Source organism: Coloeus monedula, assembly GCF_965178545.1.
Source record: "Coloeus monedula genome assembly, chromosome: Z".
Taxonomy (NCBI): domain Eukaryota; kingdom Metazoa; phylum Chordata; class Aves; order Passeriformes; family Corvidae; genus Coloeus; species Coloeus monedula.
In genome coordinates, this window is record NC_138822.1 from 20,707,637 (window position 1) to 20,727,683 (window position 20,047).

Consider the following 20,047-nt stretch of genomic DNA (forward strand, 5'->3'; position numbering starts at 1 on the left):
TTCATTAGCAAGAATATTTCACCAGGGTGCCAACACAGTCTTATATTCCAGGTTCTGTTAGAACTAAAGAGGGGAGGTGATTTTTACCTGTTAGACATGCTGATAATAAAATACTACATATAGTTCTGCCTTCCACACATTAAAAAGGATGCAGGAGAATTTCACTGGATCAGAAAAGTTACAAAAAGTCATTTGAGGGCTGTAGGAGATATGTTCCTAGGAAATGTATAGGGAGCTGAAGGTGTTTAGCATATCAAAAGGAAGATCAAGAAGAGATATGATTATAGTGTATGAGTTCCTTCAGTAGAAGAAAACATGAAACACTAAAGGGTTTTTCAACTGGTAAGGAAAGGCATAAAAGAACCAAAGGCCAGATATATTCAAATTAAAAATAAATCTGAAATATATTTCTAAAATTTTGTGTGATTAACACACTGAACACAGTTTCAGACAAGTGGTAGATTCCCCTTGAACCTTCAAATCTTCCTCCATGGGAACTGTACCCTGTTTTTGAGCAATTTATCTGCGATAACTTTGGCACATGAGCTTGATGCACTTTTGTGGTTTTTCTCCCTTCTGATCTCTCAAGATGTGAAAATCCAGATACACATGGTGCCTGGTAGTGTTCATATGTTGAACTGATAGGTGGGATACATGCCCCTATGCCTCTTTCTGAAGGGCCAGCCAGCCAGGGAAATTGTTCCAGTGCTTCTGCCCACCACTTGTAGTGCTGAAACCAGGATGCACTGAAGGGGCCATACAGCATGGAAGATACAGAAAAACTCAAACTGCCCTAAAAACTACTGTGTGATTTATAGTCATGCTTGGAAATGTCTGTGGAGTTAATGGCAATTTTTTGTCTGTAATTCTTCAGGCTGATCTCATTACAGGTGGAAGAAGTCTTTTCCTTTAGCAGCAGCATGTAAAGAAACAGGATTGTCCAAAGTTACTATTTTCTCATGTTTTCAGTGTGACAGCTGCTGGTCATATGCAGCTTACGGCCTTCTCAAAATGGCTGTCATTTTTCATGGTCCTCAGTTTGAGAAAATGGGACAAAAATTTCTCGCTCATTCTGCACCACTTTCTGGTAACATACAAGTTCACCTTCATCCTCAAAGATTCTTTGTCCTCCATGGAGAGACAGCTGTAGGAAATAAATTTATTTTTAGAGAACATCTTAACTGATATAAAAGTAAGCATTGCTAAAGCTTTAAAGCTTGGAATATTTGTATATAATTTCAGTAAAATATAAAGGGACATTCATCAACTTGAGCTTTCCAAAGATATTTACATTTGGAAAACAGATATTTTCCAAACAGGTACTTATTTTTGGAAGGATTTTGTTAGCTTCAGTCCTTCTAAGGAAATGTAATACAAAAAGGAGTCCTGTGGTTTTCCTATTGCAGTCTGTCAAGGTTATTCTAGGATAGGGTTAGGGTTTAGGTGTTAGCTTAATAAAACCAGACTTCCTTCACTTTTTTTGGTCCCATACAAAGATCTGGTGAGGACAGAGGATATCTAACAAAAAATTATTTCATTCTTTTTTTTCTTTTTTTTTTAGGATAATTTGGCATGAGATCAAACAAAGTTGATTTTTTTATCATGAAAAATATCAACTACTAATGGGAAAAGATTGCAATTTTTCTTACAGTGTCATTAGATTGGAACATCATACCATTTCACTGTAGCACATGTAGTAAATATGCTTCCCTTGTGCTGGATGCTCCTTGAGCCTCAGCACTTTAAGGTTAGGTGCATGTAGGCTGCATCTCCTGCAAGGCCATGGCAGAGGATCTGGCACAGGGTGAGAAATCTGCTTTCACCTGACCATGTGTGCATAGAGACATTATTAAACCCAAACCTATAAAGCACAAAGGTGACAGTCCTTAATGGAATAACCCTATATTTTTATCAAATTATCTGAGGGCCCTTGAGAGGATAATTTTCCTTTAAAATGGTTAAGGTTTTTACTGTAAAAAATTTTCCACTTCACTTCCTACCCTTTGTATGATTTTAGGAAATAACAAGCTGGTGATGGCCTGTTCATGAAGATTTATCAAGCAGGTGATAGATATATATTTCTCAGGTAATCTGTTCTAGATCTGGTGCTATTAGGAATATTTCATTGCTGTAGGAAAGGTAAAATCAAATTGTCAGTTGCTTCTTTTTGCCTAAATAAAAAATTAGCATGGACTACTTATGTTGCTAAAGTGTTATAACTTCAAGAATTGAAGAAATCCGATCTTGTAGCCCTGATGTAGACCTCGTAATTTTACACTCATTGCTTTTTTCTGATGGATATATGTGTGGTAGCTTTTGTTGCCTGTTTTTGAGTGAGGGGTGGATTATTTCTGCATTACTAGAAAAATGGCTTTCTGATTCTTTTACTGACTTTAAGAGAGTTTGGACTGGTTCTTTAAATGATTATTGGTTGAAGACTCAGTATTGTTGCTGTCCTATTTTTGAGGGGTATCTGCTCTGAAAGAAACTATCAAAAAGTATTTAATACCAGAGGTATTTTAACCTACTACAGCTTTGAATGCCTGATTAGAATATTTGTTATTTTAAGGAGGGCTTCGTATTCTTCACTGCATCCTAAATAAAAATTTGACCATTTATGTACGTGTACGAAACTTGTATTGATTATCAGCTGCACTGATAGCAACAGCTTTATTTTTCCTTACTATTGCTAATTTAATTTCTCACTCCCTATCATCCAAAGAGTTCAAAATAGAAGAAAAGCATTAAGCTGAGAATGTTACATGACTTTGAATTTTTTTCATTGTAGTATAATTGAACCTTGTTACAATATGAGCTTTGCACTAGTTTAGGCAGCTACACAACAGGCAGTAAATAAAAAAAGACAGTTTTCCTGTAGTAAATGTGATCTGCCTGTGATAGCACAATGCTCATTTTATGAAGCTGCATTTATTCTCATAATTGGCTATTTCCTATCCTTAAATGGCTATTTTTTCATGTCTGCCACCTTTTTATCAGTTTATTGGCCCTACAGTGACCACATTAGCTTTGTCTTCAAAATCAATTGACATTTTATGAAAAGAGTTTGCTAGATATTTAGTTTAGTGAATTAGTGGCATGTAGTACATGTGCTTATCACATTGAATAATTGCTGTTCAAAGTAGAGTGTTCAGTGGCTAACCTATATATCAAATGTATTAATTTATTTTATTTCAGTATTATTAGTTATTCAGTATTATTAATTATTCAGTATTATTTATTTAGAGCAAAAAGTTGGCAAAACTCATTTTGGGATGCTGTAAGTATTCCAAATAGTGCTTTTTCACAAAAATTCCCATCCCAAGCTGGCATTGCATTTGACACAGACATTGAATTTCTGTACATGCTCAAATTGCAATCTAGGAACGTTGAACCTTGTGCATTATATAAGTTGAAGTATTAAAACATCTAAACCATGCACAAACTAATCACCAACACTAAGATATCATTGTTTTATTTAACAGGTTATAGTCAGCTCTTTGGTAGCAGAGATCTTCTTCTTCCTTCTCTGCTTTGCCTTATATTTCTAAAAATGTTGCAAAGCTGTTTCTGCTGTCTGGCATGTATGGAATCATTCCTCATTAGTTCATGTACGGAACACCCAGAGTTATTCAGAAAGGGATCAAGCAGGGCAGACTGGCTTCAGCCACTCTGCACACACTCTGCACAGTTGTATGTAGTCCCTGCTCATTACAACCTGAGACATTTTATTATATAATAAAATGACTGTTGGGGATTGTGGCATCAGATTTTAGCCTGAGTGCCTGCATGAAGATTTGACCCACACACAGTTTACTGCATGAGAGCTGAGCCTTTCAGGAGGGTGCATAAGTTGAGCTTTTCTATGCCCAGTCATCTTCATGCCATCGCAATTAAGTCCATGTAGAATTTTATTTTTTAAGAAAGGATTTTTACTGTTGTTAGGTGGAAAAGTGTTCACATGAAAACTTATGTTTTGTGTTTATACAAGAGGTGTAATTAGAAGTAAAATATGCATCTGAGCTGGATTTTTTAAACTTCTCTTTGCATTTGAGTAAGGAGTATTAGCTAATCTTGTCTCTAGTATCATTAAATTCTTATTAATTTGATTTTTCACTTCAAAACTGTTTGTGTAGCTCTAAAAAGAAAGAAACAAGCAGCATCTGTTAAAGCTGAAGAGAAATTTAGAGGTTTTTTTTGGAAGCTGGGATGGAGTTTCTGCTTACTTGGGTTTTTTGTCCATTTGAATGCAAGCAAGCCAATGTGCTCTTGTTCGATGTGAGTAAAATCACATGCTGATGGAGAATGTGTGTTTCTAGGTGCCAGGTTGACCTGTCGACCCTGAGTAAAGAGCAAACCCACAAGCTGGAGATGCCGCTAGAGGAGGGAGAGGGATACCTGGTATTGCTGGTCACTCTCACAGCCTCAGCTGCAGTCACTATCTCTGACCTCTCCATCAACTCCCTGGAGGACCAGAAGGAGCGAGAGGAGATACTGAAGAGATATGTATGAAGTTCTCTTTCACCCTTTGTTAAAAAAATATTGGCCTATATAAAAAATAATTATTATGAGGGGAAAATCTAAATGTATCTCTTCTATTCTAATCACACCTAGCCAATGACAATCATTTAAACTAGTTATTAATATACAAGTAGTTACAGCTGGTACAAATAACATAAAGAAGGCTACAAATGCTCTTCATACAATAAGGTATTTTTTACGTGGTAATTCAACTGTTTGAAAAGATGTCACATAATGAAGGTAATTTTACTGCCTTGCAGATAAATTTTACCAAGCAGAAAGTAACTAAGGGATCATGCAGCAACTGTACAGTTTCTAGTGATTGTTTATGCCACATAGTTTGAGGTGCTAATGGTTTTCAGCTTTTTTTGGATCATCTGTTAAAGGGCAAGAGAATCTATTTTTTATCTTCATATTAGAGGCTGAAGCACATCAAAATAATTGTTTCAAACAATGTTTCCATTTTAAAATATTCTGAAGCAGATTATTTTAATATCCCAGCGTCCTCACATTACACAGAATCTTTGTAGTTTTATCAAAGCAACAGAGAGGGGAGCTCTTACTCCAGCATTTGCTAATACCTAAATCACTAAGAGTGACTGTCTCACTGCGCATGAAGAAAGAAAAAAAATGCTATTTCCACTTGCAATTACAAAGCTTTTATTGTACAATGCTGCCAGGTGTTTAGAAGGGCTTCTCTAGACACTCAGCCATTAAACCAAGCTCTGACTATCAAAGAGGCTGCTTAATTTATTTTTAAGGTTTTAGAATATTCCTATTCCATGACGGACATCCTTTCAATAACTGAATTTAATAAAGATGTACCTTATCAGGCTGTGCAGATAACATGAAGTCCTAGTACTAATGCTGTACAATATTCTTCAAACAGATTAGCAGGATGTGTGCTTCAGCAAATTTATTCTGTCTATCTCCACTGAATCAGCTGTCTGCTAATGCTTGTACAACTCATACACCAATAGTGTTATCATAAACACAATTTAATAGAGGTGACTTAGTGAGGCTAAATATAATATTCCAAAATGAACTGAAGGCTAAGGTATTGTCCACCATCTCTAAAAAATAATTACAATTAAGACAGTTATTGCACATTTTAGAATCTACCAAGACAGTCTGCGATTGTCAAAATAGATGTCTCTAAATGGAATAATTTTTTGATGGATATGTTTTTGAGGTGCCATAGTTCTTGCTACCAACAGCAACAATAACATATTTCTATGGCTTATTCTATGTGATGATATGGCAGACGAGTGATACTGATGGTTTTGATTATTTCAGTAGCAGTATAGAAACATGCTATGACTATACTATTAATCATTTTTCCTAAATCCTCAATTTTTTTCCCCAGTGTAAAGCATAATTACGTGGCATAAGATTGATCTGGTTTATTCCTGTTTCTTGCATATACAAGGATATATGTCTGTTCATATATTTACATTGCTGTCTGCATTTGAAAACATTTAAATTTTGGGAAGATATTCATATTGCAGAGGTATGACTTTCTCATGTGTTTCTGAAAATTGTGGCATTTACATACCTTTTTGATAAATTCTATGGTTTTTATTAAAATTACCAGCAGAAGAAAGAAATTACCAGGATTAACTTAATTCAACTAGTTTATTTTCACTGATGTTGAATTTGACTTTGGTATTCATATCTCCACTTCAGAACTAATAAAAAGACAACGTATGCAATTAGCATGATGTAGAGTTCCCTGTTGAGTGGCAGTATTTTGGGGTTTCCGTTCTCTTAAAAAAAATCTAGTTTCCATTTGAGAAATGTATTTTGCACCCTTTCTACAGCCAAAAACAGTTAATGAGCTGACCTTGCCATCAGATCAAATAGCCTTAGAAAATGACTCTATTACTGTCACTTAACCATTTGTAGCTGAACATCAGAGCCTTACAAATTAAACAGGCATTACTGTTTGAACCATTATTTTACCACAATTGTCTGAAAAGATTAATTCCTTTTGGGGTGAGGAGGGGGGCACATTAATGGGTACAGACCAAGAGAGATTGTATGACCTTTTCAGAACTGGTGTGCTGAACTCATGGTCCCCCTTGTCACAGTTTAAAAACCAGAGGAGCTAGTTTAGAGAAGTTGTTAGCATTCCATTTTTATTATGACATTTCACAGTCATCCGATTTAATGTCCCTTGACCAGATTGTCCACTGTGAGACGATGGGCTTGAAATGTTATTTAGAGCATTGATAAAAGGTGAGCAGTTCTAAGATGACAGCGAGTCATAAGGCTGGTGGTGTGACATTAATTTTCTCCATAACAGAGATGGAATAAGACGTCATGGTGACAAGCTGTCAATCAGTACTAGCCCCTCAGTGTATCTCAATGCCATAGGATGGGGTATTGCTTCTCCCATAATAGAGCCGAACTGAGATGCTCTTCCTGACAGCTGCTGCAGCCATACAGAAAATATATTATACAGCCTTTCATTAAAAAAATAAAGAAGACTCATCTCCAGAGCATTTCAATCTTTACCCATCTACTGAGGGCTGAAAAGATTCCCAGAAAATCGCACATTCCTCTGCTATGGAAATTCTAGGCTTCAGAAACTATGTGGGTTTTTGATACCTTGAACAATAATCATAAATAAGAAGGCAGAATATCACCTGATAAACTGTTACTTGAAGTTATATATTTAAAGTAATGTGTTAAAGTAATTTGCTTCTCCCAGAGCCTCTGTTGTGGCATGGTATTCATTTTCATCAGTATCCCTAGTCAGTATGTGTAGTAAAAGAATCTAAGTCAGCTACTTTCTGGAAATAAAAGTTCGAAAATTCTGTGGGATTCTAACAAAGATGTCAAAGCGAAATACAGCACTGGCACCCTTTTGAAGAGTGACCTAACCAGGATGAAATTTGGAAAAAGGGGGACTGTATGGCATCAGAGGAAGTGGGTGCCTTTGCTTGTCTTGCTTTGTATTCGGTTTTTGCTTTGTTTTATTTCTACAGCTTGGTGTTTTGGTCATTGGGAAACTTGAGTAGAATGTGGAAACATTTTTGTAAATCCTGTCATTTTCATCATGCATATTACAGCAGAACTATCTCTGTTCTGGTACCAGTTCTGATAAGAAGCTTCCAAACCCTGATCATCATTGTAATAAATGAAGGATGCCAAGACGCTTTTGAATTATATCAGTGCTATCTGTAACACCATCTCTGCTACTCTCAGTTTGTAAGCACATAAACAAGGGGTTGTGTGTGTGCTGATTGAAGCTGACGATCAGTATTTTGAAGTCATATTTATGATGACTATTTTATTAAAATTGATAAAAATTATTTACTGCTATCCCATTATAACATGATGCATGTATATAACATATGGGCTACTACACTTAATTGGATTTTTAATTCAGTGTAGCAAGGTCAAATCTTCACTATAAATAGTAAGTGGTCAGCTGGGGTTTGTGAAATTAATATCTGTGATTTAACTGTTAGAATTATCTTATTAATAGAAAGACAGGGATGCATATTGTATGTGTAACATCTTAATGGATAGATTTTCTGTGCAAAAACATACTGTTGCTTTTGCAAGCTGACATTTAATATTTCATTTAAGCAGCATCTGTGGTTTTTAGATTCAGTGATGTAATTTATTCTCATTTCTCGTAACAGTAAATTTTGCCGTTGTAATAAATTAGGAATTGTTGATTTGATGTTTTTCCTGATGTTTGCTTTTTGTAGAAGTCTAGACATTGTCATAGGCAGTGGAAAAACTTTCACCACATTAAAATTTTAGAAAAGACTACAGGCATTAAATTAGTCCAGATTTTAAAATATTTTAAAATAAAGGTATAGGCTAGTATTGATGAACAGAATTTGCAAAACTAACCACAAATGAGACCACATATATGGGTTTGCAAATCTAATTTTAGTTTATTCTTTTGGAGTTCTAGGGGACTAGGTTATCTAAGAACTGAACAATAGAGCCAGGTTAGTTATTAATTGATTCCAGATTCAGAGTTGCATTCCATGTTCTATCATTTAAAACTCAGCAAATTTTAAATAATATTAAAAACTAGAGTTTGAGATTATAGCATGTCACATCTCATTAGTGCAATACTCCCAGTTTGTTCGTTTTAGTTACTTGAAAAAAGAGCAGCAATGGAACATGTTTTTTAATAAGCTTTCTAAATCTGTGTTGGATCAATAAATGCAAGTGTTAGTGTAGTGTAGTGTAGTGTACTCTTTTTTCTTCCTCTTTTTAATACATGTAGATATTGAAGAAATTTATGCTGAAAAATATAATGATTTATGATAAGATCTTTCTGCCATGGAATTTGCAACATATTTTAATTCTTTTTTTGTCCTTTCTGCATGTGATTATTATGAACATTACTAAGATTTTGTTATTCTCTTTTGATTGCTTTTGCTGATGTTATTCGCAAGCTTATATAAGCGTATATGGTTTATGCAAGCTTGCATATAATAGTCAACTACAAAAATCTAAATTGGCCCTAGGTCACTGCTCAAGACAATACTGGAACCATCAAAGGGAAAATGTGAATATAGGTCTTGCAAAATAATTCAAGGAGAAGAGTTGTTTCATTTTTTGCGTTAATTTTTTTAGTAACACTGCTGCAATTTCAAATTTTGAAGTACAGTTATTCCCATAGTACTGGGGGATTAATTCACTAATATTTGTCTTACATTTAATCACTCATATTCTAACTTTTCCTTTGTAATTTTCATTGATAAGTTAAAGCTGCAAAATACAGGAAGAAATGCAAACAACTGTACATTCTTCATTGAATAATGTTTAGAAGTCTGAGTATGTAGACAGAATTACAGTAATTTACATCTGGGCTAGGGAGGAGACTATTAATATTACTTTTGGTTAGTCTCTTTTGCAATCCAGAATTATTTTTCTTTTTATTATTTTTTAGAGTCCAATGATGATGTTCCATAACATCAGCGATGTGGGATTTCTTCAGGTGAAGGTCATCAGGGCAGAAGCATTGATGGCAGCTGATGTCACAGGCAAGGATTCATTTAGTTTCTGTGACACATAATACCATAGTGAGATTTGGCTTTTTTTAGAATTGGGAAAAAAATGCTTAAAACAGAAGTCTGTCTAAAGGTTATATTCTGTTTGTGCACTTTCACCTTTTGCTCATTAATGAAAAAATCTAAACACAAACAAACAAAACTTTTGTAAGCAAGGCAGCAAATAACTCTAATGCTAGCAGAGCCCTGTGTAGATTGTTTCTCATAAAGGTGAAATATACATTTTTCTCCATCAGACATCCTACAAAGAATTATGTAGAAGAAATTTCTTTTTTTAGTAGATGAAACCATACAAATTTATCAACATTAAAGCTGAATTCCAAGGGACAAGGCAAATAAAGGGTTCCAGACTTTACTACTTTAAAGCTGTTCCCAAAAGAGCCCCTTGATATATGTAAGATATTTAGCAAGGCTGTTGTTGGTTTCAGACATTTCAACTGAATGCAGTTTGCTGTAGCTTCTGCTTATCTTTTTACGATAAGGGAAATAAGACTTTTAAAAAAATTTTATATTTTACATTGTAAGTTGAATGGTTCATTTGACATATTGCTTTGCAAAATAAAGAAAAAGTATTTCAGCCATACTGACCATATTTCTGCAGAAATGTCCAAGTTATCTCCTTTAAGTACAATCACCTTCATACCGCCCAAGTTGAACGGAGCAAAATGAGCTGCATCTGTGTCAGAAAATAGCCTTCTCTGCTTAAAACAATAAAAAAAAACTTTTAGAAATGGGAAGAAAATAAAAGGAAGCTAGAATAAATGTTCTGTTACAGGAGAAGATATAGATATAGAGCAGCGTCTTCATTTTTTAATATTTTTTGATAATTAACATGACTACCAGTATTTTGGAAAAGGTAATAGTGCAAACATTTTATTGCTGAAACTGATCATCCAGTTTGCGGCACACAAAATAACAGATTCTATTTTTGGTGAGGTTGTAGAAATGCTTCTAAAGATCCCTTCATCTGGTTTGACCTTATAATCCAATGTTGTCTGAACAGAGAGAGAGATTAAGTTATTCAGGGGCAAATGGGATAATTCAGTCCCTGACCTTGTTCAGTCTTCGACTTTTCAAATCAACATGTTATTTGTGCTGGCTGAACAATTTTTTTGGAAATAAATTTGATTCAATTAAAGATGTACAGAGCTACCAAAAATTTTCAGACATTGTGTTAAGGATGACAGACAGGAAGATGGGGAAGAGTGCTCAGTATCTTCCCTGTCCTGCATATTCTGTTTGTTAGTAAGAAAAAGCATTTATACAGCAGACGTATTTTGTAAGATGGCTGTACATTCCAGATGTGACAGAAATCTTGTATATTCTGGACAAAAATAACTGCGTATTTTGGAAAGAGGATGAAGTGGTTTTATTATCTGCTGTAGTAGTTTAGCTATTTTTAGTAACTTGTAGTTATGTACAAGTCATTAATTTAAAATTAAACTTTATATAGTAATAGTGAGAAACAAAATAGGTATTTGGTGATTGTCAATAAACCATGTTTGCAAAAATTGTGTAAAACCTTGACCAACCTTTATTCAACTGAGTATTTAGTGTGGAGAGTGCTGTCGTTATTGGTGTTACTTGCACCACTAAGGGTTGCTTCTGTGAGTAAAAGGTAAGGAGTAGTTTGTTCATCTTCCTGTATTGTGTTTTCAGAGTTAATCTTTTGCCCCGAGTCTGAAAAGAGCTAGAACAACTCTATAGTACCTGTGTGTTTTGCTCTGTTCCCTGTCTGCTGAACATATCCCATTTCACTTCCAGGAATATTTTCATGTGAAGTAATAAATCAAAATTTATTAGTTTGAGCTGAGTAGATTTTTAAAATTCTTAGTATTCCATCATTTAACATAAGCACAGAGGGAAAAAGATTTCTGTAATCTTTTAAGTAGTCATCAATCTTACTACCATTGCAAGGATTTTTTTTTCCTTTCAAAACATGAAATTTTTCCATTGTACCATACATTGAGCAGCATTGTAATACTGTACTAACTCTGTGTGAATAAAGAGCAATTGAGACTCCTGTTGAATGAATGACTAAAAAGCACAAATTACTTTTTAATGAAACCCTCAATTCTACTCCTTTCTTCCGAAAGCTCATAGCCTCACTCAGTGGAATGCTGCTGAAGTAGATCACTTTAGTTAAGCCCCTAATAAATTGTTGATAGCCAAAGGCAGTTATTTTCCTCCAGTTTCAATAGTCTAATGTTGGACGGTGTGCTTCAAATCCTTAAGGTTAGTACAGATTTTTTTTTTTTTTAAACAGAGTGATTAAGGGTGGTGGTTTGGGTCTCAGCTTACAACCCCCCTCACATGTTCATGCAATGTGCCAGGATGAGCTGAAATTTCACTTAAGTTGTAGGCAGGGGAGCAAGTAGACATTACCAGTTTTGAAATGTGGTGCTGCTGGAACAAGCCATAACCGGATATTAAAAATACCCCAGAAAAGAACAGTCAGACAGACTTCTTGCTCAACCCACTTGCCAGGAGGTCAAGGAGAGGAAGAATGACTGAGGGGTTGAGAGACTCCCCACTGGTGCTTGAAAGCTCACCTTGGTTTTTGGTAGAGCTGAAAAATAGGTTATCTTTCAGGACCAGGGCCTTTGGGAAAATTATTGGGTCTCTGAGGTTGTTTCCCCTAGAAAAACAGTGTCATTCCATGGTCAATACAAAATTTTAGGAATTCTACCAATGCAACATTATGTTCTGTTGGAAATTGTGGTCACAGCAAATACACCTTTCTGGAAATTATGTATATTTTAGCATAATTTTTGGAAACTGTAATCTAATGAATGGAAAGATATTGGGAATGAAGTTTACTTTTTCCTTCTCTATCTGAGAAGAAAGTTTCAACTGAATCTTTCATTGTGTTTTAGCTATTCAGTGCATGGCTGTTTTCTCCCTAAATCCTGAGCTACAAGAAGCTATTTTCCTGTTTCCATACATCTTTGCTTGCTTGTGGTATCTCTATCAGTCTTTCTCAAGGATTTGGCTGCTTGTAGAGCCCTGGCAGGATAGGTGCTGTGGCTGCAGTAACATCTTTTGATATGAAGAGATTTTTTGAGGTTTTAGGTTCAGTAAAACCTAAAGTATAATGGACTTATCATGACAGTTGGCTTCTGACGTTTATGCATATGGCTTTCACCTAACCCATATGAATTATGAGTAGTAAAGCAATAAGCCTTTCAGGGTGATACAGTTTAGTGTTAGGCAATAGTCAGATACATATATTCCCTCTGCAGCGTAGTCAGGTATGGGTGGGTTGTAGTGGAAGGCTGCTGGCTTTTCCAGGCTGTGCCTGTATCTCCTTTACTGGGGCAGATGCATTGCTCCTTTTCCTTGTGTCATGAAATAAAATTCAAAATCTCTGCCTTATCATTGATAAAAAGTAAGCAGGGTGGGAAAAGATGTGCCACAAGTTTGATCGATCTCAGCAGAAGTGCTGGTTTTAAGGAATAATAGCAACTCAGATTCATTAGCAGAGCAAAACTCAAGCTCCATAAGATGGCCTGAGTAGAAAATAGCTTGTTTTGTAGTCTTTGGGCTTTAATTAAGATGTGTTCAATTCTAGCCCCCTGGCTCCCTTCTTCCCCTGCCCCCACCCTTCTTGCTGTGTCACAGACCAGCGATCAGACGCTTTCAGATGGTCCAGCCCATGACTTTGACCTTCTGCGAGGTCTTGTGTTCCCTGGGGAACCGTTCAGCTCATGAGGTCTGATTTCACACTTCCAGGATGCCTTGGCTCTCATAACAATGACAGGGAGACAAAGCCCTTTAGAGTGGGCCGCATGGGGACTTGTTTAAATTGGAAACTAGAGAGGAGTCAAGGAACAAGGTTACAGGCTACAGAATAGTGCTTTTAATAAAGAGCTCACAGCTCTGGTTCAGCTCAAAGAGGGCTACCTCTGTACAATTAATTGAGACATTTATCTGGAGCATCTTAGGCCTCCACTTTCTCACAGAATTATGTGATAAATATCAGCTAAGAGGCAAATGAAATGTGCATGAAATGAATTTTTAACACTTTGATTACTGTGTCTTCAGTCTTCATTAGAAGTAAATTTATTTGTATTTCTGTCCTCATTATTAGTCATTTGTCTGTGTTTTTTCTGCGTAGTGTGATTTCAGAACCTTATATATCAGAAAGATTTTACTAAAGACCTCGGTGATGTTTAGGTTTGTTTTCAAAAGCTTTTCAGGCTTTTTCTCCTCTAAAGAAGAGAAACTAAACATGGAAAATGAGTCAGATTTCCTTTTTTTTTTTTTTCTTTTTCAGTTTTATGTCTGGAAGTCAGCCTCTCTTCTAAGAAAATTCCATGTTAAGATTTTGATTACAGTGCTTGAAAGTAGGATGAAGAGACCAAGATAACTAATTGTGCTGAATGTAAATGTCTTTTCTAAAATCTGTCCTGCTAAACTGTCCTAACATCACATGTGCAAAAATGGTCTCTGAAATGGTTCTTCAAATGCTAGGAAATGTCAGAGTGATGAACACAAATATTAAATTCACAAAGGTATGGAAGCCCATGCGTATAAAATTGAAGGAATAAATTCACAGGCCCTTTGGAAATACGGTTCCAAAAGTAATTTTCTCTGTCAATTAGTGCAAACAGATTTCAATATACACTTAAACTATCTCCACAAAATACAAAAATCTAGTAGATGGGCAGTATTCTATGGTAGATAAAATATTTCATCAAGTCCTATCATATAGGTCACTGGGAGACTTTGGTCCAATATCATGTACAGCAAAGCTACTGGATTTTAAGTACCAGTTCTAGCATAGTAATGGAAAAATCAGGATTTAAAAGATGTTTTTTAAAGATATTTTATTAAAATATATTTTTTGTTAAACATAGCATTTATATTTATACATACAGTGAAAAGATGGCTTGGGATTAATTTTTTTTCTGGAAATATTCTGTGGAAATGAGTTTAACTTCATTGTGGCTTTACACTGACTTGCCTTGTAAGATACCTCAAGCATTCATGGTATCAGTCTGTTGCAACATGTTTGCATCAGCACAGATAGAGTGGAATTATAATTCCCATTTTAAAGATGGAAAACTAAGAAAGGTTAACTGCCTCAGCTAAGGCCAACAGAGCAAGTCCTTGTCAAAGGTGGCATTTCACTTGGGTTCTGTACTTAATCCATTAGATAAGGCAGCTTCTCATGCTATTGAGCCATTCCTGCTCCTGGCCAAAGGTCAGACTGACTGTTCTGCTGCAAGCAGCTGGCTGGCAGGGAGCTTGGAACAACATTAGTGACATTAGTGTCTGCATGAGTGGCACTGCCCCCCAGAGTCATGAACTGGCTGCCTTGTCTTCTAAAAAAATAAAGGCCTTTTTAGCTGTGGGGACTTAGATCCGTAATGGATAGGCATGGCCAGAGGTAGGGGAGAATCATAATAGCCTATGAAATATTCAAACAATATTTTGGCTTTCATAGCCATGTTAATGTTGGCTGAACTTTGTGAAGTTATGGTTTGAGAACTTGACTTTTAAATGTAGAAATGGAATTGAAATTCCTTATCAAGTTTTTTAACTGTCCAAAACATTTTTAGTTCAATTTGGTAATGTAATATCAATAATGCAAAAATTATATAATAGTTTAGAATAAGGCTAGTGATCTGATTAAAGTTGGTTCATGGTGTAGCTAATGCTGAAATTGACTTTTTATCAGTTTTTGTAACTTTATGAACTGTGAAATGGAAAAATTATGAAATTATTTGTTTCTCTGGAGTTTCACTGAAGCATTGCATGTTTTCTATAGCCATGGTAGAAGTACCTCTGCAAGACTTATGGGTATCTAACCCAATGCTATCTGCTGCCCCTTGTGAGTTAATACATAAGAAGTGCAATAAGTTTTAGAGGACATGTAGATCTGCTATGTGCTCTCTTGCTTGCATATACTCTGAAATTACATCAATGGTGATTCCTATGAAGAGCCCATGGCAGCCTTAATTAGGAGAGTAAGCCTTTCTGTGGTGACTGATGGTCTTTATGATTTTTCATTTTCTTTTCTCCAGGATTCAGTGGAATTTCAGTGATTGACAGTAGAAAAGCATGATGTTTATTACTGTACACAAGTGTTTTCTTCCTTTCTAAAACAGAGAATTTTCCTACTGCATAAAATATAGATGTTTCAATTTTTTTTTCATTACTAAAGTCTTCTGTTTTACAATATTAACCAGGTTAACATGTAGATGACATGCAGTTTTCTGGAGAAAAATGCCTGTATTTAATAGAATTTTATAATGAAAAAAATCACAGTTGAAATTCTACAAAACATGGCAAAAAAGATGGGCAAATTTAAGATTTGACAGCTTTTCATCAAAGAAGAGTCTGCTTTGTGTACAAGTGGAGCTAGGAAGTGAGTGCGAAAGTGCAATTATATTGAATTGTTTGAAAGAACTGCTATGTCTCAAAATTAATTTTTTCTGGAAAACAGTTTGCCAAGAATCAAAAATTGATGTTGGACAATTTGCACCTTGGGGACCATTGAAGGACAGGTCTATATAAATTGCCCAGAAATATAATTTATATCATATTGCAGTTTGATAGCTCTAACACTCAAATAAAGTTCATAATTAGACAAATAAAAGATCCTTGCATCTGAATTGGTCATGTGTCTTTACCATCTCTTGTGAAAAAGTAGTACTTTCGTAGTTGAATTTGAGATGACCCCCAATGGTTTGTTGTTCTACCTGCCCCCTACATTGGACAGTTCAGCTCACTTCCAGCCTGGAAGGTAGGCTGCGGTGGCGGGTGTGAGACCAGTCCACCAGCCCATGACCATCATTATACGAGGGTTCACAAGTCACCTGATAGGTTTGGTGCTTCTTTATGAATTTCAGCATAGAGTGCCAGATGAAAGTCCTGTGTTGTTTGAACTGATGGAAAGGGCCTTTCCCAGACTTTTCCACTAAAAAACACAGGCAATGTGGTGCTGTGGCTACCTGAGAAGAAAATCCAGAAGCTAAAATTGTGTGGAGATTAGGGCTTTGTTGTTCTGATTTTCTAACTATTTTGAGAAGTAGTTAAAGGTTGATTTTATCAGTCACTATTTAGGTCTCTTTTCCATCATGGAAAAGTGCATTTTCTATTTTCTTGCGGGAGAAAAATATTTAGGTGACCAGTCAAAACAGATAATGAATCTGAGCTTCCAACTAACTTTGATTTGTTTGTGAAGGACTTCCTGGGCTCTAAGGGACTTTGAGTTTTGAAGAAAACAACAAATAACACATCTCTTGTTCCTGGTTGCTATCTCTTTTTGGAAAGGCTCTTTTTTGGGCTGATTGCAGGTTATGGGTGTACAGTTCATCTAGGGACATGTGGTAGTTCTGAGAAATAAGATGACAAATAAAAGACTAAATTAAATTAATGTGTGCATGATGTGCAGTGTGAGGGACACAGTGCTGACTGAAATAAAATACTTTTCTTAGATCTAAGTAAGGTAATCTCAATTTGTGCTCTGGTCTTGCAATGTCTAAAGACATAGCATAGCACAAACAAGGGTATCTGTCAAACTAGATGCAGCATGGGGCCTAAAATTCAAAAGCTTCAAAGATAAATATAAGACAGAATTCAAAGCTTCAAAAGATAAATAGTTCTTTAGGGTTTTTTTTCAGTGGTGGCATACATTACAGAGTAGAACTCCTAGAGTTCATTCTCAGATAGTCTAGTTCTGTAATGGGTAAAGGGGGAAAAGGGGTGAGGGAGATCTGTCAAAAGAGAAGTTGCTTTTCCTTCCAATTATGCATATTATGTATATTATGTAAATTAGCAGTTTATTTCTATAATTTCAGGAGCCCTTAGGACTGTACAAGTAGAGACCAAAAAGCATGAGACCTTACTGCAACAGAATGCATAAACCAGATTTTCGTATTGAGGTTTTCTGCAAGTTTGATTTCAGTAAGTTGAAAGGTGTGTTTTGTCTTATTGCTACCTACTTTTATCATGAATTCCTGCAATCAGTGGTAAGGTGTGATAGCAGTTAGCCCCACTGTGGTCATGGGATACTCAAAATTTTCAGTGTTGGTGTTGGTGCTGCTGGGAGCATGCTTTTAATGTGTGCCTTAGGCAGGTGGTGGTCATCTTACTCTTGTACAGCACTGACCACATGCTTAGGATTGTATTCAGAAGTTTGTTGTGGATGTCTGCCTGATCAATAGCTAAATGTCTGTAAAGTCACTGGAACAGTAGCTGAAGGCCTACAAAAAGCACAGAACAGGGATTGCTAGTTGGAAGATCCTCAGTAGATACAGAGGGTTTGGTGGAATTTCTTGACATATGACAGGTTATATACACTTATATATAACAGTTGTGGTTTAGTCTAGTGAAAGGCATTGTCATGACAATATAATATAACTGATATAACTGAGCATAGGCAGCACTAGTCTAATCAGATACTTTTAGAAAGGATAGAGGGAGAGCACGTACTCTTCTGAACATGTGTGGTTCTTTTATATAAAAATGAGAAAAACCGTTTCTGTATCTCTTGTTTGAAATAACTAATCACATTAACTGACAAAAGTTGTCTGAAGTTGCCTGTTGTGTTGTGCTTAAGATACTGGTTTTAAATAATATAGTGATGTTGGATCTTTTGGGTCCTCCTAGAGACCAAGGAGACCTAAGGACATTTTTTACTTTTTTAGTGCTCTCTTAAGGCTTTCATTGGGAATGATCCCATAATTTGGAATACTCTTGCAATGCAGCAGGTTGCCAAGGCTGTCAGTGAGAGTTAAGATTGCAGTTACTCTTGCTAATAATGACAACTTGAAAGATAGATAGATAGATAGATAGATAGATAGATAGATAGATAGATATGAGTTTCAAGTCTTCGTGCATTGCTCTGTCTTTGTCTTTCTGGATAATGTTCATTTATTTGTGTTAGTGTTTTAACAATGTTTGCACATACCTTATGTTGAGCCTGCCAGCCATGAGTGGTGCCTTTCAGATGCCCATCTTGGTTATGAGTGTTTTAGCATATGGAAGAAGTGCCCGTAGGCAATGGTGAAGGTGCATATGGGAACTTCATAACCTCTTTATATGATAAAACCAATATTCCTTAGCAGAGATGTTCAAAGCTGGGAGACTTTGTCAGCCATGGTATTTGAATCTTCCATTGAACCATTTCATGATATTGCCTCTATTCAAATTTGTTCTTGTAGTATTTTCAAATGATAGGAGAAAGGAGGTATGAAATGTTGACTGTCAATGAGGGATTTTTTCATTTCTGAAAACCATTTGTCTTTGTTTTGATTGAGGAGCTCTGTAATTAATGTTACATATTATTGATTGATACCCATATAAATCTATAAGAAGAGTCATTGAAAAAGTGCATGCCAAGAGGCACAGAAAATAAATAAATGTAGTAAATACCCTCTCTTTATTTCTAAGTGATGGCATGTATATGCTGCAATGTAATTTCCTGTGTCTGTATATGTTTCATAAGCTCAAATCACATTGCACGACCATCTGCAAATATGATTGATAATACTTCAAAAATTGAGATGCAGTAGTCCACCTGCTGTGTCAGTGCTGCCTTGTTATTTTAACTATCTTCTGGTTGCTTCTTTTTCAAATACTGAAAGCTAAAGAACTCCAGTAATATAAATAGTTTAGGTTTCCTGCTACCATTTAGCCTCATGAAGTAGGAAAACCTTGAGATGTGTGGCACACCCATTTCTGCTGATTAATGAATTGAATCATTTTTCAGTGGGAAACATTCAGCAATATATGATTTTCTAGACAAGGTAAACATTAATTAACTGTGATTCACAATGTGTTTAAAACAATTATTCTTTATCATTAAAGTTAATAATATGCACATCAACCCTTGATGTAGTCAAAATCAATACTGCAGTTTGGGAGATGTGGTCCCTAGACAGCTTTGCCTAAGTATTGATTTCAGTGTCATTTGTATAACGTGTGAAACAAATTATGTGCTTCCCTAATATCATTAATGTAGCCCCACTAATGTAGCTACTGTAGCTACTCAATTTATGGTTTCTAATAATGCATGAAAAAATAGTACACAATTATTGAAGACATTGTGAAATACAATTGTATAGTATGCTAGATTTAATTGTGGAAGGCCAATGCCAACATTCAATATATTTTGAACAGTTTACTGCCCAAAAAAAAGTCTGGAGAGAAGAGCAAGCCATGAGGTACTATGCAACTCAATTGTTCATTTACATCAGACAAAGTTCCCCTGGGTCCAGGCAGCTGCAATTTGTTGTTCGGCCTTCTACTTACATGAAAATAATGTGTACACTTGTACTGTGCCAAAGGCAAAGGTTACTCCCTTCAGTTACTGGAGAAAATAAAAATATAAAAGCAGGATAGCATGTCTGTGTCTTGGAGAGCATTTATAGCTCTTGCCATTACTGTCATAATTTGAAATATTAGTTAAATAATTTAGTCCACAATGTGATTTCTTCCCTTTATTGCCTCTTTATTGAAAGAGATCTTCCCAC

The 20,047-nt window shown here is 35.7% G+C and overlaps 1 protein-coding gene across 1 annotated transcript in view; it reads left to right on the forward strand.

Annotated features, from left to right (window-relative positions):
* Positions 1-20,047, forward strand: part of MCTP1 (multiple C2 and transmembrane domain containing 1) — a gene marked incomplete at its 3' end in the record, with an annotated part of 236,492 nt that overhangs the window by 100,344 nt on the left and 116,101 nt on the right. The window contains exons 9-10 of the mRNA XM_082302006.1: positions 4,317-4,503; positions 9,443-9,536. Of these exons, the coding sequence (XP_082158132.1) occupies positions 4,317-4,503; positions 9,443-9,536 (281 nt within the window). The remainder of the gene's footprint in view (positions 1-4,316; positions 4,504-9,442; positions 9,537-20,047) is intronic.